This window comes from Gadus macrocephalus, chromosome 7 (assembly GCF_031168955.1).
Source record: "Gadus macrocephalus chromosome 7, ASM3116895v1".
Classification (NCBI taxonomy): Eukaryota; Metazoa; Chordata; class Actinopteri; order Gadiformes; family Gadidae; genus Gadus; species Gadus macrocephalus.
This window is the reverse complement of record NC_082388.1, coordinates 6,919,113-6,936,553: the sequence shown is the minus strand read 5'-3', so window position 1 is coordinate 6,936,553 and position 17,441 is coordinate 6,919,113. Positions and strand designations below refer to the sequence as shown.

The window sequence follows — 17,441 nt, the reverse complement described above, 5'->3', positions numbered from 1 at the left end:
AATATCAGAGTTTCATCAGAATTTCCTCAAAATCAAAGTTACGTCCCCTCAATACTTATATATTTTTGTTTATAAATAAATATATTTGTTTATACAGACCCACCCCTACCAACCAACCTCCCCCCACCCAACCTACCCTTCCATTCCCCCCACATATCCCACCGCACACCCCTTGACCCCCCCACCCCGCACAGGATAGAGCTGAGAACACCTAGTACACGAGACTACTCTATCTCAATGCTGGTCCACATTCAAGACCGGACACATACACACACACACACACACTCACAAACACGCAATAAGAAAAAGGAAAAAATATTATAATATTAACTGTGTTAACACACAAGTTCACTCTGGGCTGGGCTGGAGGCAAAGCCAACAGCGACATAAACTTCACATTTCTCTTCACTTTCAGAGAGCTGAATTGACTGGAATGGAAAGAGTTTAGCTTGGTGGAACTTCATCACTTCTTTATTCAAAGAAGCAAGAATCTGCAGATTCGACCGGTTCCTAGTTGTCTTCATCTTGGATGGACTGGATGTGTGTTGACTTCCTCTGGACTTCCAGAACAACTAGACCTGGACTGATGTCACAAAGCCAACCTCAGTGGACGTGCTGTTGACAAACCTCATCAGGGGCGACCTGCTTTCCTCCGCTCACATCTGGATAACCACACGCCCTACTGCAGCCAATCAGATCCCTGCTGATTGTGTTGGCATGGTTTCAGAGGTTAGAAGGTTTACCAACCCACAGAACGGAGAGTACTTCAGGAAGAGATTCAGAGAGGAGACGCTGGCCTAACCCTTCAAAACATCCTAGACAGAAAAATTATGCCTAAGGCCGTGACTCAGATGTACAGCCACTTCCTGAGGGTTCAGTCCATACAGGGGGACAGGAAGTATCAACCTGTGGCAACCTGATCTTCTACGAGGCAGACATGGCAGGGTGTTACAATGTTGGGTGTTACAATATCAAAGCAGCCTCAGTGTACTCAGGAGTGTTCACCCAGATCTTGAAAGAGGAGTGTGGGCTGTACAGGACAGGCTGTTCTGCTTTGTCCATCTGAGCATGCCCTTTATGTCTTTTTGTCCTTCATTCATACTGGTGTCAATATGCTCTCAGAAGATCAACCCAACTCTGGGGAAGATAAACTTCTCCTACTCAGAGTGCTGTGGACAAGGCCTTACGGAGTGACAACGGACACCTAGACTTGTTCCTCCACTTCCTCCTGGGCCTCTCTCTGGAGACCAATCAGATTGCCCTACGAGGTCTCCTGGGAAAGAGAGGAAGTACATTACTGACCCATGAGAAAACAGTGGCTGAATCCGAATACTCATACTTGACTGCTATATAGTATGCATTTTGTAGTACGCCACAAATATAGCGCGTCCGAATGCTCAGTACGCATTGTGTAGTACGGAAAACGTTTCCGAATGCGTACTACCGCCACAGTAAACAACAGAGTTCACTACGCTATCCCACAATGCAACCGGAGTCTGGTAACGAACGAAGAAGAGATGGCTAACCCGACACCACCAGAAAGACGTTGTAGAAAGCGGCGAAAAAAAGAGACATTAAAAATAGTAAAAAAGTAAAGTAAGTAATTAAGTAAAAAGAGACATTTTTTATTTAATAGCAACGATGACAAGACGGAAAACAGGTAACTTATCAAGGTAATTTTGCCGGCATCTGTGGGGGTCATCTCCAAACATCCGGTGGAGTTTCGGCGGTGTTCGGAAGCGTTCTGAGGCGTTCTACGCATAGCTGTAGACCGTCAAGTCAAGTGTAGTACGGTCAAGTAATAGACACTGAACAGAAATAGTATGTACTAAGTATTCAGATTCAGCCGGAGTCTTGCATCAAAGAGAAGAAAAATTGAGATCTCTCTCCAGAGAGAAGCATCAATCTGTTCCACTGTCTAAATGAGCTGAACGACCATTCTCTAGTGAAGGAGATCCAACAGTACCTGACATCAGGAAGTCTCTCAGGAGTATCGCTCTCTCCTGCTCAGTGGTCAGCTCTGGTCTTCATCCTACTGACATCAGAAGAGGAGCTGGACATATTTTACCTGAAGAAATACTCTGCTTCAGAGGAGGGTCTTCAGAGGCTGATGCCAGTGATTAAAGCCTCCAAAACATCTCTGTAGGTTCACTAATAACATGTATACACACAACACAATAAACATAATACTAGGATATAAAAGTTGCAAACCAAAATATATCTTTAGGTGCACTAATAACATGTATAACTATACATACAACATAATATACATAATACTAGAATATAAAAAAATCGAATAAACGAAACATTGAGAGTATTAACACTACAAAACCGACATGTAGCCGTTTATTTCGTGTATTTACAACGAGTAAAGACTCATAGTGGGGCTTATCTTGGCTATGGTGGAGAAGGAATTGGGGGACAGGAACTTTGACTCTCTGAAGTCCAGATTTAACTGCGTCATGGAGGAGAAAGGCATTGTTGCCGTATGCGGAGTGCGGACTCCCAGAGGAGCTCCTCCCACCCATTGATACATTAACGTCACAAAAAGTCAGTCAGAAGTCAACAGCTGAAAAACGGATGATGAATTGTTGTTTCTTTAGGTCAGGGGTCTTCAACTAAAATTGAACAAGGTCCAGTTACTAAAAATTCCTTCCAAGAATGGTCTGAACCTCTAACCTACTACCTCCTAATAGCCTACTTTTGTCAAATACAATCAACACGGTGGCATATTTCCTTATCATTTCAGATGTATTTTTTTTCAATTTCCAAATAGCTTACTTTTATCAATGAAAAACAAGTGAGACAAAGTAACACATATTAACATTTTAAGCAAACAAAACAGGTACATTAGGCCTGCATTTCAAGTAAACATAAAAAGAGCAAAATGCCTACATGTCAAGTAGGCAGAACAGGTACACCAGGCCTACATTTAAAATAAACACAAAAAGAGCATTAGGCCTTCATTTCAAGTAAGCAAAACAGGTACACTCGGCCTACATTTCAAGTAAGCAAAACAGGTACCCCATCTGTAGTGACTGAGACAACCTTTTTTAGATCAATCCCCCTCTTTGACAGCATCTCCTTAATAGCCTCATAAATATCTTCTCGTCTTGTGTGTGTCTCAAGTGGTGTTAGACCCAACAGGTCCTCACAGATCTCTTTCTTGTCTTGATGAAAAAATCGCACATAAACCAAAAGCTGGGCATTAAACGTTACATCTGAAGAGTCATCAATGGCTAAGGATATGCATGGGGCACTCTGAACAGACGCATCAAGCTGAGACAGTGCGTCATCTGATAACATTTCAGATTTTTATTGATTTTTTATCACCTGTCGTTGCAGCTGACATTGAGATAAGCTTTATTTTTTCACATAATTCATCCCTGTGTTTACCTTCAAGTAACGTCTCGGCAGCGGCGTTGAAGCACTCCTTCTCAACAGTCGCGTCACTGAAAGTTTTTTTTATGTTGCCCCAAAATCCATGCAGTGAGCATTAATTTGCACGTTGCTAGCCTGTTAATGAGTGAGTGAAGACTCGCGTAGACCTCTCATACTGAGCTCTCAGCTCGGATATTTTCCGCGCTATTACTTCTGACTTCTGGGGACACTTTTCCTCGAAACAATCTGTGTTTGGATTCGTAATGCCGCTTAATATTCCCGCTTTTTATCAGCGCCACGTTTTCAACAAATAAAACACTCAACAAAGGTTTAGTACTGACTTGCGGGAGAATGAGCATGTATTGGTCAGTCCATTCATCTTTAAAATCTCTGTTTTCGTGGTCAACTTTCCTAATTTTCGAGAAAGCCATTTGTTCACTCCAAATCGCTCTTCCGTTAAACAAACGATTTGATTGGCTATTTTTTGAGTGACGCTTTTACGCACATGCCGTTACAAACAGAGGGAGGGGGGGAGTTCGGTGAGTGCATGATCTTCGCTCTGTGAAGATCATTACTTTTTGCTGTTTTTATGCTGTACTACGGACTATTCTGCCTTTCAATTTGTATTTCAGTGACAAATGTCTTTATTAACATAATCATGCTTTGTATAGTGAAATAAAAAATAAATAAAAAATAATAGTGGTTCCGGATAGGACCGTCACTTGATCCGGACCCGGACCGCAGTCCGCCGTTTGGAGATGCCTGGTTTACAACAGAGCTCTTTTGATCCAAGCGTTCTTGTCGTATTGATTTCATTCAGGTTGTCGCCAACAGTGAGAATCACTTATGTCGGACTTGGCCAACAAAAATATTTTAGGCCAGTTGAATAAATGATTTCATTTTGATTCAAATAACATGTTTCTGGAATTTGTATCCATCATTGTCAATTGTATTTTATTTTCTTCCATTCTTTTGCTTTACCTTGTCTCTCATGCGTCTTCGCGTAGAGTCGGTAAACTTCGTTGGTGGCATGTTGCTTTAAATATAGGAGGGTTAAAGGAAGCATCGAGGTTCCTTTCCTAAATGCTGCGTTTTATTATCCATCCGTCTCGGAGGTCCGAGGACGTTGCCTAGCTACACGCACAAAAACGCCCCTTTTCCTCAGACGGCGAACTCGCCATCTCGGTTGAACTCAGTGGTGACCGAGCAAAATTCCGAGACAGAATTCAAGATGGCTGCGCCCGGTGTGACTTGAAGCATGAACTGTTTTCATTGTGCTTGGGCCACTTTGGTGGTTTAAATGGCAATTTCAATCACTCGTATTACTGCAATACCTTACTGCGTCCGTATCTCTGCCTATGGCCTATAGCCTACCTATTTTGGAGCACCTGGTACTCTGCCAATGCTACCGCAACAACAGCTTTCCGGGTGGCGTCCATGTTTTCCTCCAACGACGAGGTAAATAATAAAACGCTTGAAGTGTGGGCGTGGCGTCAGATCCGAGTCGGTTCGCAGAGAATACTCAAACGCACCATAAGCACTTTTAGAATTCGAACCACCTTTCCTCCAAGCACTTCCGGGTCATCTCCTTAGGAAATTTCCTTTCCTAAGGAGATTATTTAAAGCAACATGCAATATTTAAAGCAACATGCCACCAACGGAGTTTACAGACTCTACGCGAAGACGCATGAGAGACACGGTAGGGCAGAATAAGAGAAGAGAAGAAAATAAAATTGATATAATGGATACCAATTCCAGAAACTTAATTATTTGAATATTAATGAATTCATTTATTGCTGGTTAGTAAGCACATAAAATACACCATAAGAAAAGAAAAGGCCGACTTCACATTTAAGAAAGACTACTGGGGGCAGTTAATTTCAACATCAACATAAGGTTAGCCTCTTTTTTTTCACATGTGAATTGGGATTCAAGTGACCTAAAATAATTTAGTTTGCCAAGTCCAACCTAAGTGATTCTCACTGTTGGCGGTAACCTGATTGAGATCAATACGACAAGAACGCATGGATCAAAGAGCGCTTGTTGTAGTCCATCTTCGGAAAATTGTAGTTTCACACTAGAGACGCTAGAGGTTGGCAATACCCGTCGTTGCCAAATGACGTCGGTTAGGAAGAGTGGAGATGAATTCATTTTAAACAGTGCTGTCTTTTCCTATGTTCGAAAGGAAGCACCTTTTCATCTCTCCTTGACCCGATGACGTTTGCCACAAAGGTTAAGGAAAGGAGGCATAAAGGTTAGGAGATTTGACTATTCTTAGAGGCCCCTGGTCTCACCTGGTCTGAGTCTGATTGGACTCTGGGGCTGGGGGAGGCTTCACACCTGTTGTTCGTTGACCAATCAGTGGTCAGCAGGTTAAACCAGCCGTCATGTACGCCGACTCTGATCCACAGTGTCGTTCAATAACAGTTGGTACTAAGCTCACACACACACACTCTGATGGCTTGTTTAGACTAGTCGATTCTGAGTTATTCCTCCAAGATTTAAAATTTCACACTATGCAATCACAGAGCCAGGAAATCAGGCTTTGTCTCGTCGGAAGACTGGCCACACTACAAGATTCGAGGGTGCAATGTTCTAGAATCTTTACTATGTATCGTTCACGATACACGCAGCAACAACGCAGCAACAAAATGTAAATAACAATGGATCCCGAGTTCCTATACTAGGCATTATGATGGCGGTCCTCTGCGTAGTGCAGTGAAGTCTAGTTAGTAGCGATGCGCGGATGAGCTTTATGTCATCCGCACCCGTCGCCTAATATCAATATCCACCCGAAGCAATGTTTTTTTCAACAATTGATACCCGCAATCGCCCGATCAGCATTAGGGTGATCAGACGTCCCGGTTTTGCGGGGACAGCCCCGATTTTTGAGTTGCGTGTTCCGCGTCCCGACAAAAGCCTGTCGGCACGCTTAAATGGCCAACCACTATGAAACTATGATTACAATACCTCGTCTCGCCGCCGACTTTTCAAAATCATGTAGGGCCTACGACTCGCAAGTTTGTCTGCGACGAACGAATCGGGGCAAAATCAGGCTGAAATCATGCAGTCTGAACCAGCCACAGCTGCCCTTAATTGGTTTAACCCAAACAAAGTAACACGATATGTTGAGTTTGTCTTTTTTTTGGTGGTGGGCCATAGTCTCGTCAATGTGTGGGAAACACTGAATGTATCCTTTAAATACGTCCATGGAACAGATGGCCAATGTGATTAATAGATACGTGTGGACCGATGAAGAGGCAAAGCTTTTCCTTACTCTCAAAAAAAACAACATTACAGTTATTTTAGATGGAAAACAACAACACAATTCCACTGTTGCTTCTCTAGAGCGAACAGCGGTTTAAATTAGCCTAAATTCAATTTGATCTAAATGTTCTTTTTAAAGTACTTTTATCTTATTCTTTCATTGGGCAAATAAATAAACAAAGGATGTATTTCCTTCTCTAGGGTTTGTTATTTGCGATCTCTCTTTTCCTTACTTTTTTTTTAACTTACCTGAACCTTAATGAGGAGGTAATAGGTGCATCATGTGTTATGTGAAGTGTGTTTTTGTAACACCTCTTAGTAGTACAGACTCCTCTGTGGCCAACAAAGAACAACAGCAAGGAGCCAAAGGAATCCTTTGAGGAGAATCTCATGTGACGCAAAGGGAATGCCTTTATCTTTACGTAGAAAGCAAGCAAAGTACCTGTTTGACCTCTTTGTTATTGCAAAAACTAATAAGTAAGGGATAATGTGTAGAACGCTGGTCATTATCGGTAACATTTTATTCCCGAAATCCCCAAAACAAAAAAAATATGACTTCACATATCGTGTCTTTTTACAATTTATTTGTTACCATTCATAGTGTTGATCAGCAGAGACATTGTTTGCCAAAGACGTTGACGTCGCTTAGCAACCGAATATGCTGGGGTTGATAAATTACTGGACCACTTGCAGAGTGATACTAAAGACGTGAATCAGAGGCTTAAAATCCACTCTCCTTGACATCGGTCAAATATGCTTAGCAATGGTTGATTATGCAAAAATAATTGACAGCTGAACGTTGGGAAGGCCAATTCAAGTGAATGGCGCATTCTACAGCATTAAGAAGAGCCGTGTAATAAACATAGCTTTTCTTAATGTACTTTTTACATCGTCGTACATGACGAAGCTAAACAAAGCTCTCTACCTTTGTCCGACGTCGCCTGTCTCCCGATCTCTCCCCCAGGGCCGGTTCTAGCCCTTTGGTAGCCCTAGGTAAGATTGAGTTTTCCATCCCCCATTCACATAGCGAGCGGAGCGTTGCCCTGTTAGGTGACATTACTATACTAAACATCACTGATGACACGTATTAACTGATATACCGTTACTTTGCTTGGCATGTTTTTTAACCCACTTATAGCTCTACTATACTACGTTGTAATTAAACAATGTGTGATGCAGGGACAACAAACAACAGAAAAGTTTAAGAACATTTTCTACATTTACAACATTAAGACAGTAAAATGTTGATGTTGTAAATGTAAAGTACAGTAAAGTTCACCTGGGGGCTGTGTACGGCCCCCGGGTGTACAGTGCCGGCCCTGACTACCGTCATGTCAACGACATCCAAGAGGTAAGGGTTAGATGAATTTTCCACTTCATTCATCAAAATGGAGATACGGATGATCAGAGTGTGTCTGTCGGTAAACTAAGGGAGTTTGTTGAACCATGAGTGATCAGGCCATGTTAATATTGCATTAGTAAGTATCTAGAGTTGTTTCGTATTTTACATTTATTACGGGGTGAGTTCCAAAAACAAGTTATTACCTTCCTTCCTTTTCAGAGAAAAATAATCCAAGGTCAGGAGTAACCTATGCTAAAGGTAGGATAAAGGTTGCATCGAGGCAACTTTCCTAAGCATTTTTAGAATTCAAACAAACTTTCCTCAAAGTATTACCGGGTTCTCTCGTTAGGAAAGGAAATTTCCTAAGCAAAATACAGAATCCTTAGAGGCCCCAAGATAGCTCAGTAACTCACAGAAACTTTGTGTTCTTTATTTCTGGGTGTTGAATGAAGTTTGAGTTGTCCAATAAAATGTCTAAACCTAGGTTAGTTTGAGCAAATTAATTTATAGAAGTTATATAACAGTGACTCGTTCTCTCGTTGTTTCTCGTTTGAAACAGAACCTGTGGTTTTGAGGGGAGAGAGTCTTATAAGACATCTGGGATTTCTGTCCCTCTCCTGCACTTGGAGCCAGTGGATTCCTATGAGGAGGTTCCTAACAAGGAGCCAATGGATTCCTATGAGGAGGTTCTCACGTGACCCAGGTGTATTCCTGAGTCCGTTCGTGTGTGTGCGTTATTCTGAGGGCCATTCCTGATGAAGCCAAATCCTGACCTGATGTTCAACTCAAATGAGGCCCAGTTTGGCAGTATGGCCTGATGTATAAACAACAATATTAATTCATAAGGGAGAAAACATATTAGTTAAGTGTGGCTGAATAAAGAATTGTATCTGAATGTGTCCCAACTCAGCTCATTGGTCGGTTCAAATGGACAAAGGAGGGTTGTTTTACCCGGACAACCAGTTTGAGATCTTTCACCTAGACCAGGGGTTCTCAAAGTGCGGCCCGCGGGCGGCCCGCGGAATCATTCCTGGCGGCCCGCAATGACATACAGATATCAGTAAATAAAATAAAAAATAAAATAAAAATTATTATCATAATTTTTTTTTTTTATTATATCAATATTAATTTAAACAAAAATAAATAAATATAAGGAGAAAAGTCGACTCTCTAGCTTTCAATTAAATCCTGTTACATTTGTTAGTTTTAATCCGTACATTACTTTGAAAGGATGAACCGCAGTTAGACCTCACTTCACCTCACTCCCAGAGGTCCACGACCACGGTGCAATGGTTTTTTTTGACCACTGTGATGCTTACGGCGTTTCCCGCCTCAGTCACACCTTGACTGCAGCTGTGATAATGGAGTCGGAGCGGGAGCCGGGCCCCTCGAGAAAGAAAGGTAATTTTGGCGATGAGAAAAGGAAGTTCCAAGATAAGTGGACATACTCTTACTTTGCCGTACCTCACGGGTCGGATAAAGTCATGTGCCTGATCTGCAAGCAGGTTAATGCAGTGCTGAAGGACTTCAATATAAAACGCCATTATGAAACAAATCATAAAACCTACGAAAAATTTACCGGCGAGGACCGCACCGCTAAACTTGAACAACTGAAAAGAGGCTACGCTGCACAGCAGTCAGTTTTCACAAATCTAACCAAATCCGGTGAAGCTGTAACACAGGCTAGTTACGTTGTAGCTCAAGAAATAGCCCGCCGGAGCAAGCCCTTCAGTGACGGAGAATTTGTGCGAGACTGCATGTTGAAAGTGGCCGACATTGTATGCCCTGAGCAAAAAGCAAAGCTCTGTGACATAAGTTTGTCGAATGACACAGTCGCACGACGAATCGAAGATCTGGCAAACAATCTCAAAGAGCAACTGGGACAACGTATGGAGGGACTAGGAAAGGGAGCTTTTTCCATCGCACTGGATGAAAGCACAGACATTTCCGATACAGCGCAATTGCTGATTTTCATCAGAACGGTCACGGAGAACTTTGAAATAGGCGAGGAGCTGCTTAGTTTGGAGAGTATCAAAGACAGAACAAGGGGAGTCGACATTTGTGATGCTGTGTGTCGTAGTCTCGAAGCATACAACGTGAAGCTGCCGTCTATGGTCGGTGTCACAACAGATGGAGCACCGGCAATGGTCGGAAGAAAGGCAGGTGCCGTGTCTCTGCTCTCTGAGAAAGTGGCCAACAGCGGAGGGGAGAAACTAATTAAATATCACTGCATAATACACCAAGAAGCCCTCGCTGCTCAAACGCTTGAAATGAAACATGTCATGGAGATTGTTGTGAAGACAGTTAATTTCCTGAAGTCCAGAGGTCTGAATCACCGCCAATTCAAGACTTTTTTGGAGCAATCGGAGGCAGATTTTGGTGACGTCATATACTTCTCTGCTGTCAGGTGGCTGAGCAGAGGTGCCACATTGAAGCGTTTTTTTAACTTGAGGAAGGAAATAAGAGAGTTCATGGAGACAAAAGGACAGGATTTGAAACAGCTAAGTGACACTAAATGGCTCTGTGACCTAGCGCTCCTTGTTGATGTGAACACTTGTCTCAGCGATCTCAATTTGAAGCTGCAGGGCCATGGGAAGCTTATTTACACACTATTTGACAACGTCAAAGCTTTCCAGAGAAAAATTGAACTGCTGCAGGGTCAGCTCAAACAGGGTGTTCTAACCCATTTTCCCGCCTGCAAGGCGCTCGTAGATGAAACAGCCACAGATGGGCGCCACATTCTGCGTCACCTGGGTTCAGACCACAACCAAAACCTCTTAAAAAAATTAAGAGAGGAATTCGAACACCGCTTCTCCGACTTCAGAAACCACGAGAAGTCAATCAACCTCTTCCAAAATCCTTTCTCGTGTGTCCCTGCGGAAGAGCCTGCAGAAATGCAGTTTGAGCTCATCGACCTACAGGAGAGCTCCGAGGCCAGAGCAGCATATCGTGACAGGAATCTCATTGAGTTCTACAAAGCACTTTCCCCAGCGACATACCCTGCACTGCGCCAGCATGCCATCAGAATGTTCTCTTTATTCGGGAGCACATATATTTGTGAGAAGACCTTCTCCACCATGGCCATCAACAAATCCAAGCTGAGATCCAGGCTTACAGATGGCCATCTACACGATGTCCTTCGTATTGCAACAACGGAGATGGAGCCGGACATCAGAGGAATCGTGGCCAACCGAAAACAGCACCACAAATCCCACGCCAATAAAAAAAGGTATGTTGACCTAGTAACAAATAATGTGTGATTTAATGACAAGCTTATTGATGACAGGCAATGAGATATTTACGACGGAGTATTAGGGCCACACGTGAAGAAAACAAATATTTTTGCGATGGCGAGATTACAATCGACACGTCGACTTTAAACTCGAAATGTCGAGAATAAAGTTGAAACCAAACATCATATCGACTTTAATCTCAACGTGTCCATTTTCCGTTCTTCTGTCAGCACGCAGACGCTCCGGGCATCCTCCCAAGCGTGCAGCGGATGACATGAAGTAGTCGGCAATAACCCTGGGGTCATTGTTTGTGGTGTAGGCCTCCATCCAAACAATATAGCGACTAAAACCGTCAATGCAACCACTGATGGCAATGCCGTTCTACAGCGGATGACTACTTTGTGTCATCCGCTGCACGCTTGGGAGGATGCCCGGAGCGTCTGCGTGCTGAAAGAGGAACGGAAAATGGACACGTCGAGATTAAAGTCGATATGATGTTTCAACTTTATTCTCGACATTTCGAGTTCAATGTCGACATGTTGACGTTAAAGTCGACGTGTCGATTTTAATCTCGTGTCGATTTTAATCTCGTCACGGCAAAAATATTTTTTTTCTTCACGTGTGGCCCTAATACTCCGTCGTAGATATTAGTGATGATGATGACTTGTTTGGTAAGCTTCTATTTTAAAAGTCTCTCTTTCTCCCCCTCCGTGTGTGTGTGTGTGTGTGTGTGTGTGTGTGTGTGTGTGTGTGTGTGTGTGTGTGTGTGTGTGTGTGTGTGTGTGTGTGTGTAGGTTTTCCGGTGGTGAATTGGTAGCTGGAATTGCTCCTGAATAAGGAGCTCCATTCTGACAAGAAAGGAAGGCACAATGAGACTGACAGTTCTAAATAAGTTTCTGAAATGCACACAGGACTGTTATATCCCAAATTCGAAGAGAACCCCAGGGATTGTGTTTTAGTTACAATGTTTCTTAAGGTTTTCTGAAGTTGTGCCATGTTTTGCCTAATTTGTTATTTAAAATGTGTTTAGACTGGATGCAGACCAATGCATAATTGTATAATTATTTGTAATTGTAGATTTGTAGAGAGAGCAACCTGGTCATTAAAATGATTACAAATTGAATTCTGTTTTATTTTTTCTTTGGCGGCCCTCAGTCAAATTTGGGTTCCTAAATTGGCCCTCAGCTGTCAAAACTTTGAGAACCCCTGACCTAGACGGTACATAGCTATGCTAGCTGTAGCATGCTATCTCTAGCCACCGAGTCCCAGAACCAGGAACACATTTTCTTAAATGGCCATGGCTTGTAGACAGCAAGCATCAACTCAGTAAAACAACCTTTTCCACCTCTGACCTCTTCAGTTCAGGCAGAAACGATGAACATAGCTATTCTGAATGTGCTGTTTACATTGTCTTTCCAAATGTGTCTTCAATAGGTCTTCATGGGAATAAAGATATACACCCCTCAATGAAAGTAGAAAATTGTCTGAAATAATATAATTTTGACAAAGTTTTAGTTTTTTTTCAGTGTGTCTGTTGATGTGTGATTTTGTGTGGTTAGGCCATGTATTATCCAACCACATACTAGATAAGTATTTGCCGGCCCCATAATTGCATTAGAAAGAACAAGGAAGTGTGCTTAGTAAAAAAAAAATATATATAATAATGATAGTATTACTGACATACCAAAATGGTATTTCAATGGTATAACTATTCATAGGGACAAATCCCTCATCCCTCACTGAAGGCACATATCACAAAAGAAAAATCTTTTTGTTTTTTCTGCAGTAGCCCCGCAATCAATTTGCCAAAATCAATGGAAGCAGATGAGACTGATTAGCTCCGTCAAGCGCTCACGATGAACAAAACATAATATTTTATTTATTTATTATTATTAATTAATTATTTATTAATTATTTATTTTTTATATAATTTAAATTCACTGTTCTCAAAGAGATGGGGAAATTCACAAAAAATAACCTTTGATTTGGAGATCCTACTCAAGCCGGAGTAAAGTAGAGTAAACACAGGTGTCGCTAATGACACTCATGAATTACATGAGTGTCTGTGTACTACTGTGCTCTGACTGGTTCTCTGAGTGTCTGTTAAACTGTGCTCTGGCTGGTTCTCTGAGCGTCTGTGTATTAATGTGTTCTGGGTGGTTCTCTGAATACAAACAGCCGTTTAGTGTCTGTGTATTAATGTGCTCTGGCTGGTTTTCTGAGTGTCTGTGTATTACTGTGCTCTGACTGGTTCTCTGAGTGTCTGTGTATAACTGTGCTCTGACTGGTTCTCTGAATGTCTATATAAATGTGCTCTGGCTTGTTCTCTGAGTGTCTGTGTATTTATTAGGAGTGGGAAAAATAATCGATTCTTCGATGCATCGCGATACTCGCTAGAACTATTCTGTCTCAATGCAGATAAATTAATAATGGGAATTAAATTTTATTTATTTTTTTTGCCTGCTGCAACATTCTGTTCGCCAGAGTGGGATACTTTTTGTAATTTTAAAATCATTGAATTTATCTTCAGTGTGTATTGGCCAATCTGATTAGTCTTGACACGATTGCGATTCAGCCTACGCATAGCATGCGTGCAAACTCACAGCCAGACACAAGAACTCCTTCTAATTCAAGAGCAGCTTTTCCTTTAATGACATAGAAAAGAAAGATTAGAAAGAAAATAAAACTGAAACCTATTTTTTGCATGCTTCCATATTGTGTTATAATGCAAGCTGCATTGATTATTGCATTGTTCATCGAAAGTCATATTTGTGACAAAAGCTTTCTCTCTTATGAAATATTAGATAAGTTAATTCATCTGTTGATGTCTTTAATGATCATCACAAAAGTAGGAAGTGATTAGCAAACTGTGTAGCAAACCCAGATGTATATATATATTTTTGAAAATCACGCATGGAAATGTTAAAAAAAAAAAAATTTGAATCGAGATGCATCGAGATGCATCGATAATCGCTTCAGAATCGAATCGTTGACCTCATAATCGGAATCGAATCGAATCGTGAGGTGCCAAGAGATTCCCACCCCTAGTATTAATGTGTTCTGGCTGGTTCTCTGAATATAAACAGCTGTTTAGTGTTTGTGAATTAATGTGCTCTGGCTGGTTTTCTGAGTGTCTGTGTATTACTGTGCGCTGACTGGTTTTCTGTACATAAACAGCCATTAAGTGTCTGTGTATAACATTGCTCCGGCTGGTTCTCCGGCTGGTACTCCGGCTTGTCCTCTGGCTGGTTCTCCGGAGGTCAAAACTCAGCGCACTGAGAGAGAGAGAGAGAGAGAGAGAGAGAGAGAGAGAGAGAGAGAGAGAGAGAGAGAGAGAGAGAGAGAGAGAGAGAGAGAGAGAGAGAGAGAGAGAGGGAGGGAGGGAGGGAGGGAGGGAGGGGTATAACCGTTGTACCGAGGAGGGATTGAGCCACAGACGCTGCCAGGTCTTCACTCCTGGTCCTCAGCCGGCCTCTGCTACCTCGCTCCACCTCCTGCACCTCGACACCCTGTCCTCCGCCATGTCTCCCCTACTGAGGAGCCCGCTGGCAGGGTCGGGGCCGGACCTCTGCTACCCCCTGCTGCTCAACACCTCCTGCCGGCTGAGCCTTGGGCCCCGCTTCAGCGCCAGCCTCCTCTACATCCTGACCTTCTCCCTGGCGCTCCTCACCGTGCTGCTCAACCTGCTGCTCATCGTCTCCATCTCCCACTTCCGCCAGCTGCACACGCCCACCAACATGGTGCTGCTGTCCCTGGCCGGCTCCGACCTGCTCATCGGCCTGGTGGTGATGCCCCTGGGGGCGCAGTACTACATCAGCTCCTGCTGGTTCCTGGGTCCCTGGCTCTGCTCCGCGTTCTACATGCTGAGCTACGTGCTGACCTCGGCGTCGGTGGCCAGCATCCTGCTCATATCGCTGGACCGCTACCTGGCCGTCTGCCAGCCGCTACGCTACGCCAGCGAGGTGACCATGGGCCGGGTGCAGCTCGCCGTGGGCCTCTGCTGGTCGTGCGCCGTCGTCTACAACGGCGGCCTCTTGGGTGTGAACATGCGAGGGCCGCCCAGACGGACGTCGTGCCAAGGGGAATGTGTGGTGGTGGTGGACGGGTCGTCCGATTGGTTGGATTTCCTGGTCACCTTCCTGGCGCCCATATCCACCGTGGTGGCGTTGTACCTGCAGGTCTTCGCCGCCGCTCTGTCCCAGGCGCGGAAGATGAGGTCGTCGTGGGCGGCGGCGGCGGTGGGGGCGGCGGCGGCGGCTCGGCGGTCGGAGTTGAAGGCGGCGCGGAGGCTTGGCGTGGTGGTGGTGGTGTTCCTCCTGTGTTACTTTCCCTCCCTCGGGTTCATGGGTGAGGACGTGTCGGTGAACTCTGCCGCCTCGTTCTGGAGCACCTTTTTGTTGCATCTGAACTCCTGCCTGAACCCGCTGTTGTACGCCTTGTTCTACCCGTGGTTCCGGTGGACGATCAGACTGATCGTCACCCTGCAGATACTAAAGCCAAACTCCAGCCGGGCCACCGTGCTGCACTGACAAACTAAGAATAAGGGGACATGTCTGTTATTTTTTATTTCTCATTATAACGGCATTCTGCGAGGCATTATAATTATTATAATCAGATGTGCATATGTTTTAAAGGATCATCAATTGTTAGATTTGTATTGGTTTTACTTTTGTGCATTGCATTAATTACCAATTAAAATGTAAGATTGAATGTTTATGTTTAATTTAGTTGAAAACATTTGACATTCGGCCGTTTTAATACACAATATCTTGTGTGGTGAGCATTGTATAAGTATCGGCCAGACTCCGATGCCACCCTATTCTAGGAATACGCTGACAGATGTTATTTCAGGAATGTATAGGCATGAAGGTCATAATCATCCTGCCTCTTCCTCTTCCTCCATATACCTGTCTCTCCCCTCTGCCTGTCTCACCACCACGGGGCACGGAGCGTTCGGCCGCTCTGGTCCCCGTCTCTGGAATTCATTTCCACACCAACTCAGAAACATCCACTCGTTCCCCCCATTTCAAATCACAACTTAAACACGTGTTTAAAACTGCCATTTTCCATCTGATGCCAATTGCTGTCGCTCTTACTTTTGTTATTATCTTTTCTTTATCTTTTTGTTATTTCTCTTCAATGACTTTTGTGTATCTTTGGGTGTCCTTGAGTGCCGATAAAAGGCGTCTTCAAATGAAATGTTTTATTAATAATTGTATTATAATAGATAGGCAGATGTGCATATTTATGACTGTCTACTCTTCTGCGCTGACAGATATTATTTCATGAATGTAATGAATGTTTTTACTCTTGTGTATTGCATTAATAACAAATTAAAATGTAAGATTGAGTCTTGTGTGGTTCTGTATGGTATAAGTATACCATATTCTAGGATGCACTGAGAGATATTATTTAAAACGTTGTATAGGCGATAGGGCATAAGGAATATGATAGGCAGATGTGTATATTTATTTCTGACTGCCTTCGGCAGTATAATGGGTTGTAATAATCAAGGAATCTTTCATCTTCAATTTTTTTTTTTCTGTAAACAGTGTGTGCAATGAAGTCTGCGTCATTAAAGCTTAATATTGAATGTATATGTTCAATAAACTTGAAATACGTTTACATTCTACAATTTGAAATCAGAATATTGTGTTTGGACGGCACGGAATTAGTAATAGAAAAATGAAATAGTAATAGAATAAATAAAAATATAACCGCAAGCGGGGATTAACGGGGTCTGAGCAAAATTAAAAGTCAAGAACAAACTAATGGAAGATATATAAATATAACATATAATTGTCATATTTAAGGAAAGATGTTCCACTTATAAACCTGAACTGCAGCCTCATTCACATGGTCAGAATGACTATTGATAAGCACGCAACATCCAGAAAACTCACATTTCTCAAGTGAATTAAGGGCTTTCTTCAAAGCATATACCTGAACAATCTTTGAAATTCTGGGGAAATTAAACATTTGTAGTCAAGAACACTAACGGAAGAAATATAAATATGACAGAGTTAATTATGAAGGAAAAATGTTATTGAAGAAGTTCCCCTTAATGTCATACTGTGTCTTTGCAGACCGATTCTCGGAAACTAATGAGCCGGAATGTTGATTGCCTGATGAATTTCAGGTGCTATTCAATGTTGTGTTTCTTAAATGACAATGAGTGGCATTGACAGAATGTCATGTTCAGCATGCTCTAATCAGGA

The 17,441-nt window shown here is 42.8% G+C and overlaps 1 protein-coding gene and 1 long non-coding RNA gene across 2 annotated transcripts; both read left to right on the top strand.

The window, feature by feature from the left end:
- The first annotated feature begins 1,883 nt into the window (after positions 1–1,883).
- On the top strand, positions 1,884–4,042 carry LOC132460790 (uncharacterized). The gene is made up of 2 exons (XR_009526446.1): positions 1,884–2,985; positions 3,021–4,042. It is a non-coding gene; the product is annotated as an uncharacterized LOC132460790 (long non-coding RNA).
- Positions 4,043–14,580: 10,538 nt separating this feature from the next.
- Positions 14,581–16,633, top strand: LOC132460703 (trace amine-associated receptor 13c-like). Its single transcript, XM_060055557.1, has one exon. It carries the CDS (start codon positions 14,745–14,747, stop codon positions 15,750–15,752), a length of 1,008 nt encoding a protein of 335 aa, XP_059911540.1. The 5' UTR covers positions 14,581–14,744; the 3' UTR covers positions 15,753–16,633.
- The last annotated feature ends 808 nt before the right edge of the window (positions 16,634–17,441 follow it).

What these genes read in the sequence shown, in the direction of transcription:
- LOC132460703 (XM_060055557.1), top strand. Translation starts at nt 14,745, where the DNA reads ATGTCTCCCCTACTGAGGAGCCCGCTGGCAGGGTCGGGGCCGGACCTC.